Raw genomic sequence first — 18367 nt, forward strand, 5'->3', positions numbered from 1 at the left:
GGAACAGACCATCAATTGCTCATATGCAAGTTCAAGCTGAAACTGGAGAAAATCAGAGCAAGTCCATGAGAGCCAAAATATGGCCTTGAGTATATCCCACCTGAATTTAGAGACCATCTCAAGAATAGATTTGATACATTGAACACTGGTGACCAAAGACCAGACGAGTTGTGGAATGACATCAAGAACATCATCCATGAAGAAAGCAAGAGGTCACTGAAAAGACAGGAAAGAAAGAAAAGACCAAGATGGATGTCAGAGGAGACTCTGAAACTTGCTCTTGAGCATCGAGCAGCTAAAGCAGAAGGAAGAGTTGATGAAGTAAAAGAACTGAACAGAAGATTTCAAAGGGCCTCTCGAGAAGACAAAGTATTATAATGACATGCGCAAAGAGCTGGAGATGGAAAACCAAAAGGGAAGAACACGCCCGGCGTTTCTCAAGCTGAAAGAACTGAAGAAGAAATTCAAGCCTTTAGTTGCAATAGTGAAGAAATCCTAATACATGGCATAAATAATATACAAACCATAATTAGCAATGCACAAACACCAGAAGAGAAACCAGATAACTGGAAGCTCCTAAAAATCAAATACTTATGCTCTGCAAAAGACTTCACCAAAAGAGTAAAAAGACATCCTACAGACTGGGAAAAAATTTTTGGCTACACGGTATCCATTAAGGGTCTAATCTCTAAAATCTACAAAATACTGTAACACCTCTACAACAAAAAGACAAATAATCCAGTTAAAAAATGGAAAAGGATATGACCAAAGAAGACATTCAGGCAGCCAACAGACACATGAGGAAATGCTCAGGATCAATAACCATTAGAGAAATGCAAATCAAAACCACCTTAGCTCAACAAGGCTGGCATTAATCCCCAAAACACAAAATAACAAATGTTGGAGAGTTGTGGAGATAGCGGAACTCTTATGCACTGCTGGTGGGAATGTGAAATGATATAACCACTTTGGAAAACAATTTGGTGCTTCCTTAAAGAGCTAGAAATAGAAATACCATACGATTTAGCAATCCCACTCCTAGGAATATATCCTAGAGAAATAAAAGCTGGCACATGAATAGACATACGCACACCCATGTTCATTGAAGCACTATTCCCAATGGCAAAAAGATGGAAACAACCTAAATGACCATGAACAGATGAATGGATAAACAAATTATGGTATACACACCCAATGGAATACTCTGCAATGATAAAGAACAATGATGAATCCTCAAAACATCTCACAACATGGATGAATCTGGAGGGCATTTTGCTGAGTGAAATTTGTCAGTCACAAAAGGAGAACTGTTGTATGAGACCACTGTTATAAGAGCTCAAGAAAAGGTTTACTCTCAGAAAAAATCATTCTTTGATGGTTATGAGGGTGGGGGATAGAGAGAGAGGGGGAAAATCACTAACTAGATAGTAGAAAAGGATCAACTTTGGTGAAGGAAAGGACAACACACAATACAGGAGAAGTCAGCACAGCTGGATGAAAGCAAAAGCTAAGAAGGTTCCTGGACACATCCAGACATTTTAAGGGACAGAGTAACTAGGGCTGGGGCCTGGGGACCATAGGTTCTGGGGACATCAAGGTCTATTGGCATAACAAAGTTTATTAAGAAAATATTCTACATCCCACTTTGGTGAGTGGCATCTGTGGTCTTACTGAGAGTGGCCATCTAAGGTAGACCAGTTGGTCGCACCCCACTTGGAGCAAAGGAGAATGAAGAAAACCAAACACACAAGGGAAATGTTAGCTCAAAGGACTGAGGGACCGCATGAACCAGAGACCCCGCCAGCCTGAGACCAGAAGAACTAGATGGTGCCCGGCTACCACCAGTGATCATCCTGACAGGAAAAACAACAGAGAGGCCCAGATAGAGCAGGAAAAAAATGTAGAACAGAACTCAAATTCATGTAAAAACACCAGCCTTAATGGTCTGACAGAGACTGGAGGAACCCCTGGTACTATGGCCCCTAGATGCATTGTTAACCTAGAAGTGAAGCCATTCCCGAAGCCAACTCTTCAGACAAAGATTAGACAGGACTATAAAACAAAAATAATACACATGAGGAATGTGCTTCATGGTTCAAACAGATAAAAGAGATGAAATGGGCAGCTCCTGTCCAAAAGCAGGATGAGAGGCAGCAAGGGACAGTAACTGGTCAAATGAACACAGGGAACCTGGGGTGAAAAGGGGGAGTGTGCTGTCACATTGTGAGGATTGCAGCTAATGTCACAAAGCAATATTGTATAAATTTTTATTATGAGAAATTAACTTGAGCTGTGAACTTTCACCTAAAGCACAATAAAAAAAAAAAGTTTGTCATAATGTAAAAGCTATTTTTTTTATGTCAATGTAACTATTATTATAGTTGGTGAAAGTAGTAGGTTACATTTTATAGTATTTTATAATAGCCACAGATGAGGTTATTGGAGATCATAGACTGTAATCACAAAAACCAAGATCCGTTGCTGTTGAGTTGATTGGAACTCATGATGACCCCACGTATTACCCGGTAGGTCAGCTCTGTAGGGTTTTCCTGGCTGTAATCTTTGTGTTGATTGGAACTCATGATGACTCCGTGTATTACCCCATAGGTCAGCTCTGTAGGGTTTTCCTGGCTGTAATCTTTGTGTTGATTGGAACTCATGATGACTCCGTGTATTACCCCATAGGTCAGCTCTGTAGGGTTTTCCTGGCTGTAATCTTTGTGTTGATTGGAACTCATGATGACCCCGTGTATTACCCGGTAGGTCAGCTCTGTAGGGTTTTCCTGGCTGTAATCTTTGTGTTGATTGGAACTCATGATGACCCCGTGTATTACCCGGTAGGTCAGCTCTGTAGGGTTTTCCTGGCTGTAATCTTTGTGTTGATTGGAACTCATGATGACCCCGTGTATTACCTGGTAGGTCAGCTCTGTAGGGTTTTCCTGGCTGTAATCTTTGTGTTGATTGGAACTCATGATGACCCCGTGTATTACCCGGTGGGTCAGCTCTGTAGGGTTTTCCTGGCTGTTATCTTTGTGTTGATTGGAACTCATGATGACCCCGTGTATTACCCAGTGGGTCAGCTCTGTGGGGTTTTCCTGGCTGTAATCTTTGGGGAAGCAGATTGCCAGGGCTTTCTTCCATGGCACCACTGGGCTGGTTCAAACCGCAGCCTTTAGGTCGGTGGCTTAGAGCACGCTGCTTGTGGCACCTAGGGGCTTTTGAACTACAATATAAGCTATAAAATGCTCAGGTAACCCAGAGTGTATTTTTGTTTTTTTTTTAGATTTCAGAATGACTTCCATTTTGATTTGCACTTTTAGAAATCTTCCCAGCACGTCAAAATGGGCCCTCAGATTTTGTAAGTTTAAACATTCCTTTCTTTTTAAAGATTAGATTTGAATTTATAAGCATCTTACATAAACTTATAATTTTTTTTTGTAAAACAGTTTATTTTCTTTTCCAGCTGTAAGACCTCTGAGCGGTTCCTCCCAGCTGCGAGCTGCCCCAGGTAATGTATAAAATAAACATTTCTGCTTTAAATATCAGCTTCCAGATTCTTGCATTACAAATAAAAAGCAAAATTAATTTACTCATTTTCCCTTTTTCTGAGCAGCATGAACATCACTATTGCCTTCAAATGAAAAAAGTATATAGGGCCAATCAGTAATGATATAACATGTTGTGGGATAGGGCTTGAGGATGTGGACAGGGGACTGCTCTCTGGGATGGAGGTTCCATGATCCTTGATGATCATAGTATTCGCTCCCTGGCTGGAGATTATTAGCTTTTAAATACTCTTGAGACCGTTTTTGAGCCAGAAGTTAACTTTTCGAATTTGCTGTTAGTGATTGGCTTCTCTATTGATGAGTATCTTCTTTTCCCATGTGCAGGAGGACCCATTCCTGAAATAGAGATGACTGAAGAACTCAGTTAATAAAAAGGTTCTTTAGTCAATATGAAATGGACAAGTAAGGAAATTAGTTGACTTTTAAAGGGTCATTTAGGTCCTCAGTGGAACCCATGGATTAGTCTTCTTTACTTTGTCGAGTACATACTTTTGCAGAACCTACTGTAAATACGCATCTTCAGTGGCCAGTGCTGAAAACACTGACAGAGTTGTAATGCAGATTCTCCTTGCCCACATTCTCTACTGCCCTATAATTTCTGATTTCTGTTTCACTGTATCTACTTGTATAAAAACTTAATGGAAAAGATACTTAACCCGGATTCAGAAGACCTGGGCTCTGTTTCAGTTCTACCTCTTTCTGGGTAATGTGGGCTTGACCTAGCCACTTTATTCTCTGTGCTTTAGTTTCCTCATCTAAGAAAGAAATAGGAATTATAGTCTTGTTAATCTCATGTAGTTATGAAGATAAATAGAAGCACTTGGAAAACCATAAACTTGATATAAATGCAAGATGATATTTTTCTGTTATTTGACATCCAGTACAGTAAAAGCTGCGAAACCCAGAACCTGCATAGGGTGGAAGCCTGTCAGAGAAGGAAAACCAATATTTTCCACTACATAGAGAGTGATGGAAAAGTAGTAACTGTACCCTGTCAGAGGTGAAAGACTTGGGAGACCCAGAACAAGAAGGCAGTCCCGTCGAGTCCCGGCCCTCACAGTTTCACTCCATGGTCTCAGAAGTCTGTTGCCTAAGCTTAACTACAGAAGTTTCATGTTGTCATGTAACAAATATATTTTTCTTGTGCCCTCTTAATTCTAACCAGAATATTGACTTCCATTAACCTCAGAAAGAATAATTTCTTTCTGTCTCATTTCACCTTTTCCCTAATTCCAGTGCTAACTCAGTCCTTTGCTGTGCAAAGTCACAAGTAGACCTGATCCTTGCCAATTGGGAGAAGGTCATACTGAATATCAGCAGAGGTAAAGCACTTATCTGGCGTTACCTGGCATAAATGCTGAATACCAGCATTTATCTGGCATTTAGAGTATCCTTCTTTATACTGCTCTTTAACTTTTTTTTGTATGTTTCTGCCTATCCAATTATATTGTAAGCACCTAAGAGACTTAAGCCTTTTTGTATCCCTAGTACCCTGCATGTAATTTGTTTTTACACCAACGGTGGTAGTGGTACAAGAAGGAACATGATAAGACAAAGAAGTGTGACCAACTGATGTGAGGGGCCCATCTGCCTGTGCTGAGCAGGTTTTAGGTTACAGTAATTTTGTAACTCATTCCTCCTGAAGCTCACATGACAGCCCTGCCTGACAGAGCTGTTAGGATGAAGGAATTGGAAGAGCAAATATAAAATCTCTTGTATTGGTCCCATCCCTTCCATTCACATTAATATTATATTTGTCCTGGGCTTTAGACTGCATGCTTGGGTTTGCCATGTATCCCCTCGCTGCCTTTGTCTCCTTTGCCAACACATCTCCATCAGCACCTCCAGGGTCATCTTTGTGCCCAATTTTATCATGACTCTTAGCTCTGACTACCATTCTCTTCAAGTTAGTTGTGGAGTATAGGTTATTGCAACAGTATAGGTGTTTATCATAAATACTTCTCTGTGATATTAGTGGGTGTTGGTTTTTGAAATTTTATTCTCAATGATTTAGGATTTTTCTCAATCCAACGATGAAGGAGTGATGTTAGTAAGTGGATTCCAACATTAACAATTGGTTGAGAAAAGAATGAGATAGACTTAGATATACTAATATGGAAAGACCTTGAAGCTACATGGTTAAGTGAAAACAGCAAGTCAGAAAAGTGTACTGGATACACAAATGAATGTACATGCGTTAAAAGGAAAAAAAGGTTTGAAAGTGTACATACGAAACCAGCCATGTTTACATCTGGGAAGGAAATAAAAAGAGGGGATGGAGGGCATAAAAAGGGAACTTTAGTTTTCACTCTCCGTATTTTGATGTTGTTTTTTCTCTCTTTTTTGAGCTACATACATACATTCATATGTTATTCTTTAATTTTAAAAATTAAAGGAATATTGCTCTTTTGAGGTTAAATAAATCAGCAAATAGAGTGAAACAGAATCAGGAGGCATTCTAAGTTTTTGCAGAATAGCAGTAGTTATCAACTAAGTAGCCTTTAATTCTACATATAAAAGCAAGACTATCAAGCTATGTGAAGAGTATTAGTCATTGCAGCTTCTAATATTAAGGGCAGATTTATGTGTAAAATTGATTGCTTTTAATGTGATAGGTTGTCAAACACCTGATAAAAATGAACAGCTTTGTTACTGGTGTAAATACTCTCATCGTTGGGTGTGATCTGTTTTCCTTGAACTTTATTTAGAAACTTGTAAATGCTTATCAGTTTCTCAGCTTTTCTTCTTAATGTTGAAGTGGTTTGCTAAATGGCAAATCAACGTGGCACTAAATGATGTAATTCTTAGAGTATCTTTAAAAATGTGACAAGACATTTGACTTCATATATTTTAATTAATAATTCTTTGAACTTTATCTTAAAGCCACCCAGACCAAGTCAAAGAAGACCTTAGCCAAGCCCAACATAAGGAATATTGTGGTGGTTGACGGGGTTCGCATTCCGTTTTTGCAGTCAGGCACTTCGTAAGTACAAATGGTTGGGTTATTAATCCCTTCTTTTTTTTTTTTAATTTTGATTTTAATTTAATAATTTTTATTGTTCTTTAAGTGAAAGTTTACAAATCAAGTCAGTCTCTCACACAAAAACCCATATACGCCTTGCTACACACTCCCAATTACTCTCCCCGCCTGCTCTCTCCCTCCACTCTCTCTCTTTGCGTCCTTTTCGCCAGCTTCTAACCCCCTCCACCCTCTCATCTCCCCTCCAGGCAGGAGATGCCAACATAGTCTCAAGTGTCCACCTGATCCAAGAAGCTCACTCCTTACCAGCATCACTCTCCCACCCATTGTCTGGTCCAATCCATGTCTGAAGAGTTGGCTTTGGGAATGGTTCCTGTCCTGGGCCAACAGAAGGTCTGGGGGCCATGACCACTGGGGTCCTTCTAGTCTTAGACCATTAAGTCTGGTCTTAAGAGAATTTGTATTTATCCCTTCTTTTAAGGCACTTCCAAAAGTGGTCTTTGTAAATATAACCCAGTAGGTAGTAATACTATTAGTGGACTAATTCATGCATAACATTTTCATGAAATTAGTACATAATAAGTAAAGCCAGCAGTGAAATAACATGGCAAAATTGGTTTTATGTTCTTTCTCATGAATGAACCTAGTGTACTTTTAGCTTGAACCAGCCCTGTTTTGAAAGTCTAGAGTTAGTCCAGATAGCTTGCTTCCAGCAGTTATTTACCTGGAGACAAGTCCATTGTTAGATGCAGCAGCGTATGTTAACAAGTACTCTTTGGGTATTTCAAGTGGAATGAAAAAAGATTTTATGAAAGCGCTCGGGTTTTTGTTGACATTATTTGTTTTCTTTCCACAGATACAAAGACCTGATGCCACATGATTTGGCTAGAGCGGCCCTAACGTAAGTGGATGCAATTTTACTTTAGTGCTTCTTTTATTAAAGGCACTTTTCTGCAATTTTTACACTTAAAATAACATTTAATAGAATGATCACATCCAGGATTTATTAGCTTTTATGTGGTTAGAAGAAACTCTGATTAACTTTTATAAGATTAGCTAGTGAACGTCAGTGATCTTTATCTTGTTGCCTTAACAAACAATCTCTTGGCCTGACAATATTTAATGAGTAGGCTAGCTAGCCCTAAGTTATTTAAATAAACAATGCAGGACTGGATTGATCAGCCTAAACACAATTTATATACTTGACTATTTTTTTTAAACAGGAACTTAATGACTGTACAAGGGTAGCTGAACAGCCTATGCAGATATTAATGTAGAAAGAAGTCTAGAAAGACACCTGGAGATTCACGTGCAAACCGAGTAAAAATGTAAAATTAGGTATGGTAAATGAGGTTGAGATAAATGAATAATTTGGTGAGAGTCATAAAATGTGTGCCTGTTTCTGTGGTGCAAATGAAAATAAGGCATTCTCTCATTCCTTTTCCATAGACACCTTGCCTTTGTGTCTTCAACCAGCCATAGGTCTTTTCTAGCTTGAAAAATTCTTTGGTGACTTTTTATTTGTCTTTCTTATTGTGGTTTAGGTGAAGGTTTACAGAGCAAGTTAGTTTCTTATTAATTAATAGATACACTGTTCTGTGACATTGGTTGCCAATCCTGCTATGTGTCAACACTCTCCCCTTCTTAACCTTGCGTTCCCCATTTCCATTTGTCCAGCTTTCCTGTTCCCTCCTGCCTTCTCCTCCTTGCCCCTGGGCTGGTGTGCCCATTTAGTTTCATATACATGGCTGAGCTACGTGTATTATTGTTTTAGGGCCTGTCTAATCTTTGGCTTCAGTCAACCTCAGGTGTGACTTCAGTACTGAGTTAAAAGGGTGTCCGGGGGCCATACTCTCAGGGTTTCTCCACTCTCCATCAGACCAGTAAGTCTGATCTTTTTTGTGAGTTAGACTTTTGTTCTACATTTTTCTCCAGTTCTGTCCAGGACCCTCTATCGTAATCCCTGTCAGAGTAGTCAGTGGTGGTAGTCAGGCACCATCTAGTTGTGCTGGACTCAGTCTGGAAGATGCTGTGGTAGGTGTGTTCCACTAGTCCTTTGGAATAATCTTTCCCTTGTGTACTTGGTTTTCATTCTCCTTTGCTTCAGATGGGGTGGGACCTGAGGTGACCTTTCTGTCTATTCTAACTCTGGTTCTATTTTTTCTCTTCCTGCTAGACTTCAAGAATAAGTGATCTACAACAGTTACTTCTCTTTCTTTACTGTCCATTTACTCTTCTTAATCTCATAATAATCTGATTTCTGTTCTCATTGCTCTGTAATAACCACAGTTTAGAAGCTTCTCTTAATAATAACTTTGTAATCACTTAATGCGTAATACTTTTCTCAGGCTTAGGTCTCTTTATACTCTAGCATTTGATGCTGTCAGCCTACTTGAAACAGCCTTACTTTGACTTCTTAATATGTTATGATTTTCTTCCCGTCTCCCTGATACTTCTCTATTTTTCATTAAACTGAATCTTTTCCTCTTTCTCCTTTTAAAAGTTATTCTGCAAGTTTTAGTCCTTAGAGCTTTGCTTTTCTCTGTATGCAAACTTTCCCTTAAAAAAAAATCTCATTGATTTTGTTATGTAGAAAACACTCACATCTCTAAATTTGACCTATTTTCTTGAACACCTCATGCTTAGCATGTCAAAAATCAAAATTATTTTTTACCCCAAGCCAGCTTATTTTCCTATTTCTGGTAACGGCACTGTAAAGGCTATAACAATTTAGATTTCTGTCAATTGCATGCAGAAGAACAGAATTGGTTATCAGCCATATTTTTAATTTTTGCCAGTTTGATAAGTCAGAATGATACCTTGTTTAAATTTTTAAAGAGTTTTATTGTTCTTGAAGTTGAGCATTTTTTGTTTATTGGTCATTTTTATTCTGTGAATTGCTTCTTTGCTCATTTTTCCTTTTGGTCATGTGTCAGGAAGGAGACTTTTAGTTGCAAATATTAGAAAATTCAACTCAAGTTGGCTTACTAAGGGGGATTTATTGGCGCATAGGCTAGAAGTTTGCAAGTTTTTCCGCAACTTTTTATGTAAAAAAAAAAAAATGTCATAGACAATAAAATTGAAAGAATGATACGGTGAATACCTGAATACCCTTCACCCAGATTCACAACTGTAACCATTTTGCCACCTTTGCTATAGCTGTGTGGTCTGGACCATTCGACAGTAAGTGCTGACAGCTTAGCCCTAAATCCTTCCCTAGGAGTAAGGACCATTCCTGCTAAACACAATACCGTTATCGCAGCTAAGAATAATAGTGATTCCATGATGACTTCTAATACCTAGTTCATATTCAGATTCCACTCAGTTGTTCCAAGGATGTCTTTTTTAATAGTTGATTTTTTTTTTTAAAACCAATATCGAGGCAAGGTTCCTGTTACAGATGCATATGTCTCCTTCCCAAAACCACCAAACCCATTGGCGACGAGTCGATTCCAACTCATAGCGACCCTATAGGGCAGAGTAGAACTGCCCCGTCGGGTTTCCAAGGAGTGCCTGGTGGATTTGAACTGCTGACTTTCGGTTAGCTGCCGAACTCTTAACCGCTATGCCACCAGGGTTTCCATGTCTCTTTAGTCTCTTTTACTTTAGAACATTTTTCCCTCTGTGACATTGACTTTTTGAAAAGTCCAGGCCAGTTGTCCTATACCTAACCTAAACCTTTCCTATAAAAATAGAATGTCCTATATTCTGAATTTTTCTTTGTGATGTTATTTAACTTTTCTCTCCTCTGAGTTTTCTATAAACTGGCCTTTGGGTCTAGAGGCTTGATTAGATTCACGTTAAACATATTTTGGTAAAAATGCTTCATGTGTGAGTATAGTTCACATTGTACCATATGAAGAGGCAGACAATGTGTGATGCTAAACCTGACCACTCCATGCAGGTCAGATCTTTTGATTGTAAAGATACATTCTTCCTTTTGTGATTTGTAATCTGTAAAGTGATACCTTAGCACCACTGAATATCTTGTTCCCCAACAACCTTTCACCAAATGGTTTTAGCATCCATTGATACTTTTTGCCTGAATCAGTTATTATATTAGAGTTTGCAGATTTTTTATTTTTCTGATTCTGTTATTCTTCCTACATTTATTGGCTGGTAACTGACTCAATGCCAGCTAACAAACAAGAACATTTTCCTGTAAAGAACAGCTTTCCTTTTTTTTTTTTTGAAATTATAGGACATAAGGATTTTTATTTATTCATTGTATGAAAACCCAATTTAATCATTATCCCACATTTTATTGGTGGAAGCTCCTTCAAGCTGGCTCTTGTATCCCTTTTGTTTTTTAATATGATATTTTTTAGATATAATTTACTTACAATAAAATGCATCACTTTTAAGTGTACAGTTTTGTGAGTTTTGGCAAACGTGTACACCTACATTCCTGTTTTTGAGGTGGCCCCACTAGTCTTTGAGTGCTTCCTTTACTTTCTGGCCCAAAAAGATGAATGAGGTTCACTTTGTACTTTCGCTGCCTCAGACCTGAGGTGAGTCCTTTTTTAAAGAAGCTTTGGTTCCTTTAATGAGGAATAACATTTAGAAACCAAGTGTGGGCATAGGGTGTCCTCATTGCCACTGGAATGTCATTACTTCTAGATTCTGTCAGTGAGCAGAACTAGAAAAATATATTTATTGTTTAAATCATGTTTTTATATTGATATTTTAAATTTAAATTTAATATATCTGGGCTTTTACTTCATTTCTTTGATTTTTATATTTGCCTGCTTTGCTCTTCTTCCTGAAAACTTTGGTTCCTACTCACATTAATATGTTTGTTTTATCCTAGTCCAAGTTATTTTTGATTCTACTCTCTAACTTTTCCTTGCCAAATGAGCATCAAGTATTGACCTTCGTAAACTCTCTTTCATTCATTTCTTCTTTCATAAGGTGCCAAACACTTGTGGAATTAACAAAAAGATACAGTCTCGTCCTTTTTAAATTCAAGACTAACCTTTTTAAAGAAGTGTTATATTTTATGTGATGATTTGTAATATTACCTTGATGTCTGAAATGTTTCTTTGCTTGGGATTTCTGCTCTCAGGGGTTTGTTGCATCGGACCAGTGTCCCAAAGGAAGTTGTTGATCATCTTGTCTTTGGCACAGTTATTCAGGAAGTGAAAACAAGCAATATTGCAAAAGAGGTGAGTGAGACAATTTTTATAGTTTTAAAAAGACCGACAGGAAAGTCATTTTGGATTTCAGTTAATAGAATTTACTTTTTAAAATCCATTAAATAAGTTACATTTGACTGAAAGCATGATTTTACAATTTGGATGATATTTAAGAGTCTGGCACAGTCTCCGCAGCCTAGTGTAGGGTAATGCAGTGAAGTACAGCTTCATCATTAGCACGAGAACCATAAGGGAAGGAAGAAAGCTTCTTTTATGCTTTCTTATTGACTTTGACCATCCCAGTTCAAATCAAACTTAGGTTTTTTAGCCTCTGAATACACAAATTGAATAATGAATGTTATTTAGTATTTAAAAGAATTATATTATAAATCAAATGACATCCTATTATTGGAGCTGGTTTTGGAAATGCTAATTTGTCTGCCACCCAGGAAAACAGAGATGCTGAGAAAACTGGCTGATGTTGTTCTTAGTAGGGTTAGGTATCATGGCTTCTTTAATTTACTTAAATTTTCAACATTTTGCAAAGGACTCGTTTCATAACTTGGTTTTTGTTAGTTGGAAGTAACCTTGCTTACTCATTTGTTCCACTGAGTAGAAGGGCATGTAAAGCAATTTTTTAAAAAAAATGATTTCACAGAGGTTTACTTTTACCCTAGTTGGCACAGTTCCATGGAATGTTTATTGAGCAATCTAAATAATGACAGGCCTTGTACTTTCTGTGACGTGTCTTAGAGGCATTTCACAATAAATAGTACAAACACTTCTTCTGGATTTTGTTTCAGTTGAAAGTGTTTATTTGGATAAAGTTGGCTCATTTCAGCATGCTAAACATTTTCCTTGTTTCTAGTCCATGCTTGTCATGTTGTTTGGCAACATGTTTGGCAGTGTAGTTGTAATGGTGCTAACTTCCATCTCTGTCAGTCTAGAGAGAAGGGGAAATGAGCAGGACTGAAAAACTTATTCTCCCCCACCTTTGTACCTGTCAGTAAAAGTTAAAACTGCAGAAGGGCTGGCATTACTGAAGCCCACAAAAAATCAACTATGTGTGGTTGTGGGGGAGGAAAGAATTAAGAACAGGAAGGTATTTATTTCCCCCTGAGATTTTTGTTTGTTTTTCCCTGGACCTCCACATTTCTAAATGTACTGATCATGACAATTTTATGAACACATCAGGGTATTCACAATATATTTTCACTTTCATATCCTGAAAGTAACAGACTGACTCCTATAAGAGTATTTACAAAGTAAGTACTAATTCGGTTTCAAATTTCTCCATATTTTTATTCTTCTGTCCTAAAACTAAAGCCGTAATGTTTTTCCCTAAATTTTCTTCTCGAAGTTTTGCCCCAATATATTGTATGTAAATTATAGCTAAAAAATATTGTATTAGACTTCCAGCCAACATGGCGCCATAGACAGAAGCACCATGCCGTCCCAAAGCAAAACACAGACAGACGTTGTTGCTGGAACCTGAAGTGCGAAATGAAGAGAGAGAGAACTCAGCTGAGCACTGAATGGAATAAGAAGCTGACAGAGGATGGAGAACGAGGAGAGCTACGTGCAGAGGGCCCCATCAACTAACGCAGCACGGATCCACCATCTTGGACCCCGGTCAGGGATCGGCAGACAGGGAACACGGGAAAGCAGCTTCATGGACCTCCTAGCAGGAGACAGAGCACCCAGTACCAGTGATACATGCTTTCGCACCCACCATTCTGTCCCTGCTGCTCTACCTCTGAGCTTCCTGGCTGGCTGCGGTGGCTCAGACGGCCGGGAAGTGCAGCATCCCATGCTGCTTGGATTTGTCCCACCCACGTTGGAGATCAGCGGACAGGGAGTACAGGAAAGCAGCTTCTCAAAGTTCCCAGCAGAAGACAGAGCACCCAAGCGATATATGCTTTTCTAGCCCCTTCTTCTTCCCCCCAACTTCAACCTCCTCTGCTTCCTGTCAGCCTCAGTCTCTTGGCCGGGAGGCAACTGCTTTGGCCTTAGGCTGCTTAGATTTGCCCTGCCCACAATGGCCGGGCCCCTGAGCTGGTATCGTTTCTTTCCGTCCTTTTGGTTTTTTCTGTGCCTCCTACCACCTCCCCCTCCTTTCTCTGGAACACCTGGCTCTGTGTGCCATCTTTGCTTCTTCTTGAAAGGCTGTGAAGCCTTGTGCGACTAGGGAACCACTCCCCCAGCCGATGACGCCACACTGTTGGGATCTCTAGGGCTTTTTTAAAAAACTTGTTTTGCTTTGTTCTGTTTTGTTTGTTTGTTTTCTTTTCCTTTTTGCAGATTGGGAGCCCCTTCTAGCTGGGCTGCACTGCACGGCTTAGGAGCCACTTCTCCAATCTATGCAGCTGTGTAGGTGGGATCCCTGGGGGCATTTCTCCTTTTTTTTTTCTTCTTTTCTTTCTCTTTTTCCCTTTCTGTCTTCATTTCTCAGTTCTCGTCTTGCTACACTTATCTTCTTTTCCTGTCTCCTGAATACCTGGTGCTGTGTGATATCTATGTTTCCTCTAGCCAGGCTATATTGCATAGCCTGGGAGCCACTTACCTGGCCTTAGCAGCCTCACTGGTGAGACTCCAGGTCTCCTGGGGGCCTTTCTTTGCTTTTTTTCTTCTCCAAATTTTTACCCATTTTTTTATTTTTCCCTTTTTCTTTCCTTTTTGCTGTTCTCCATTTTTCAGTTTCTCATCGCTCCTCTCCAACAGCAAGCTCCCTTAGCACTCTTTTTTTTTCTCTTTCTTTGCTCGTTTGTTTTTGGCTTCTGTTTTCCTCTCCTCTCTCTCCTCTTTCCCATACTCCTATTAGCTCCATGCATCACAACCACCCCCTCTTTCCTGCCTACCTGCACTGTGCACTAAACATCATACCTACAAATAGCTCAGGCACGGCCTACTGCAACTTGCCCAGCACTGATTACTGGCCTGCCCTGTCAGCCCTAGTACATGCCACAAACAACCCATCCCAGCCCCTCACCTGTAGCTGGACCTGCCCTGTTGCACCATAGCTGAATGACTGGCCCTGCCCGTTGGACAAGGAGGTGGAAAGTATCATGACTTAAGACGAGCAAATGACCACGCACAGCCCGCCAGCTCAGATATAACCAAATAAAAAAGCAGGACAAAACAAACAAATCTGAAATGAAGAAACGAAGAAAATAACTGCTGAATGTCCTGAAGGCAGCAGACAGTATCAAAACATATAAAAAAAACAGGACAGGATGGGTCCAGTGGGTGTCCAAAATAAAACACCAGGTGACTTCCCAGTAGAAGAAAAGGCACTAGAACTGCCTGACAGGGAATTCAAATCTCTAATATTCAGAGCAATCCAGGAGTTGAACCAAAAAGCAGACAAAAAGGAGGAAAAAAGAGACAAATTTTTTGAAAAGGCAGACAAATTCATGGAAAATACAGACAAAAAAACAGAGCAATTCAGAAAGTAATACAGGAACAAAATGCCAAAATAAATTCACAACTAGAAATCATACAAAAACAACAATTAGAAATCCAAAAGATAAACAACAAGATTTCAGAAATGGACAATGTCGTAGAAGGGCTAAGGAGCAGGTTTGAAATGATGGAAGAAAGAATCAGTGAAATTGAAGACAAACACTTGGATAACAGCTCTGAGGAAAAATCAGAAAAAAGAATGAAGAAACCCTGAGAATTATGTGGGATACAATCAAAAGCAAAAATTTGCAAGTGATTGGAGCCCCAGAACATGAAGAGAAAACAGAAAACGCAGAAAGAATCATTGAAGAATTGCTGACAGAAAACTTCCCTAATATCATGAATGATGAAAAGCTGACCATCCAAGAAGCTCAAAGAACCCCATACAGAATAGACCCCAAAAGAAAAACACCAAGGCGTATCATAATCACATTGCTAAAACCAAAGACAAAGAAAAAATCCCACGAGCAGCTGAAGAAAAACAAAAAGTCACATACAGAGGAGAAACAGCAAGACTAAGCTCTGATTATTTGGCAGAAACCATGTAAGCAAGAAGGCAATGGGTGACATATATAAAACCTTCAAAGAAAAAAAATGCCAACGAAGAATAATGTATCCCACAAAACTTTTGTTCAAATATGATGATGAAATTAGAACATTTCCGGATAAGCAGAAATTAGGGCGAATGTAAAAACCAAACCAAACTTACAAGAGTTATTAAAGGAGTCCTTCAGTCTGAGAACAAACAACATCAGACCACAGCCTGAATCTAGGACACAAGTTTATACCAGCCAGATAGCAACATAGGAAATGAACTCTCAAGGACTATCCAAAACCAAAAGAATTGCGGCAGGGAACCAGAGAGGTTAATCTGTAAATGACAACAATGTCGGAAAAATAAAAGAGAGAATAAATGGTATAGGTATAGAACTTTCTAATGGAGAGGAATGCAAGGCGATACCAAGTAATAATAGACTGGTTCAAACGTAGGAAGATAAGGGTAAATTTCAAGGTAACCACAAGAAAGTTAATAAACCTACTCATCAAAATAAAGAAGAACAATGTCTCAATAAAAACAAAATCTATAAAAACAAAAGAAAAAGGAATCCACAAACAAAAGGAACTCAGCACAGGAGAATAAGAAGAAGAAGAACAACAAAAAAAGTTAGCACCACAAAAAAGAAAAGCACTACAAAATACAGCAATAAACTCAATGTTAAAAACAACAGTGAATCTGTGAAGCATTTCATAGCATGGTTGCATCTGGAGGACATTATGCCGAGTGTAGTGGGTCAATCACAGAAGGACAAATGTTGCATGAGACCACTACTGTGGAAATTCATGGAGGGGTTTACATACAAAAAGAAACAATATTTGATGGTTTCAAGGGAGGGGGAGGGGGAGGGATGGAAAAACACTTAATAGACAAAAGATGGGCAGTAACTTTGGTGAAGAGCAAGACAGTACACAATACTGGGGAAGGCAGCACAACCTGTATAAGGCAAGGGCATGGTAGCTCCATAAAAAAAAACACATCCAAACTCCCTGAGGGACCGAATTGCTGGGCTCAGGGCTGTGGGGACCATGGCCTCGGGGAACATCTAGCTCAATTGGCATAACAGAGTGTATAAAGAAAATGTTCCACATTCTACTTTGGTGAGTAGTGTCTGGGGTCTTAAAAGCCTGTGAACTGCCATCTAGGATACCCTACTGGTCTCACCTCTTTGGGAGCAATGAAGAATGAAGAAAACTAAAGACACATGGGAAAGATTAGTCCAGAGATCTAATGGACCACATCTACCACAGCCCCTACCAGATTGAGTCCAGTACAACTAGATGGTGCCCAGCTACCACCAGCGACTGCTGTGACAGGGATCACAATACAGGGTCCCAGACAGAGCTGGAGAAAAATGTAGAACAAAATTCTAACTAAAAAAGAAAGACCAGACTTGCTGGCCTGACAAAGACTGGAGAAACCCTGAGAGTATGGCCCCCGGTCACCCTTTCAGCTCAGTAATGAGGCCATTCTTGAGGTTCACCCTTCAGCCAAAGATTGAACAGGCCCATGGAACAAAGCAAGACTGGAGGGGTATACCAGTCCTGGAGCAGGGACTGGAGAGCAGGAGGGAACAGGAAAGCTGGTAATAGGTAACCCAGGGTTGAGAAGGGGGAGTGTTGACATGTCGTGGGGTTGGTTGTTAACCGATGTCATACAACAATGGGTGTATTGACTGATGAGAAACTAGTTTGTTCTGTAAACCCTCATCTAAAATTCAATTTAAAAAAATATATTAGAAAACAAAAAGAGACACAGAAGCTAGCTTGAAAGAGCTCACAGGGATAGATTTCTGGAAAATACTCTGGAATTTTTTCCTCTACCTGCCCTATACCAGGAGACCCTAGGTGGTACAGACAGTTAAGCACTCAACTACTAGCTGAAAGGTTGGCAGTTCAGACCCACCCCGAGGCACTTTGAAGGACAAGCCTGGCAATGTTCTTCCAAAAGGTCACAGTCTTGAAAACCCTAAGGAGCTGTTCTACTCTACACACATGGGGTTGTTGTGAGTTGAGATCAGCTCAGTGGCAGCTAACAACAACAGCCCCATACTAATGCCGGTCGTGTTGAGCTGTAGGTAATTTTTGCAGGGGCTGCAGGGAAAAGTTGGGTTGCGGAAATGCATTATGAGAGCGTAACTCAAAAGTTGCATTTTGCCTAAAAGCTAATACTTTTTGCCAACAAGAATTTCTTTCGCACCTGTTGTCTGTATTAATTACATTAATACGAGATCCTAAAAGGCTTCTGGTGCTGAGTTTCCATGAACCTGACTTTAGGCCTCAGCATGTTTCCCTGCTCTCTAGTTTAATAAAGAGGCATCTTTCTCCTTCCAGGAAGAATACTATCTAGGGCCTAAGCTTGCCTTGGGAGCTGTTCAAACTTTAAATAGAAGCATATGGACAAGGATTACCAGCAACCACTTCTATTGAAAGCCCTTTCGGTCCTGAGAGTCATCTGGGCCAAAGGTAACACATGCTGGAAAGGACCTTGTGACGGTCAGGCCACTGTGACCTCAGAGTGCCCTTGCACTTGCCCAATGCAGAGCTCTGCTCTCGCTCTCTGAAGGCTTGCTTCTCACTTCCTTTTGAATTAGTCTAAGTGAAAGGCTGACATAAGTTGCCAGGGGATAGTTTTCAGCAAATTGTTTCTATGTAAGACTTAGATTGGG

The 18367-nt window shown here is 39.6% G+C and overlaps 1 protein-coding gene across 1 annotated transcript in view; it reads left to right on the forward strand.

Moving 5' to 3' along the window:
- HADHB (hydroxyacyl-CoA dehydrogenase trifunctional multienzyme complex subunit beta) overlaps positions 1-18367 on the forward strand; it is a 48986-nt gene that overhangs the window by 14091 nt on the left and 16528 nt on the right. Inside the window, exons 2-6 of the mRNA XM_049902712.1 lie at positions 3284-3358; positions 3464-3508; positions 6450-6549; positions 7403-7447; positions 11612-11711. Coding sequence (XP_049758669.1) covers positions 3292-3358; positions 3464-3508; positions 6450-6549; positions 7403-7447; positions 11612-11711 — 357 coding nt within the window. The 5' untranslated portion in view covers positions 3284-3291. The remainder of the gene's footprint in view (positions 1-3283; positions 3359-3463; positions 3509-6449; positions 6550-7402; positions 7448-11611; positions 11712-18367) is intronic.

Source organism: Elephas maximus, chromosome 12, assembly GCF_024166365.1.
Source record: "Elephas maximus indicus isolate mEleMax1 chromosome 12, mEleMax1 primary haplotype, whole genome shotgun sequence".
Lineage (NCBI taxonomy): Eukaryota > Metazoa > Chordata > Mammalia > Proboscidea > Elephantidae > Elephas > Elephas maximus.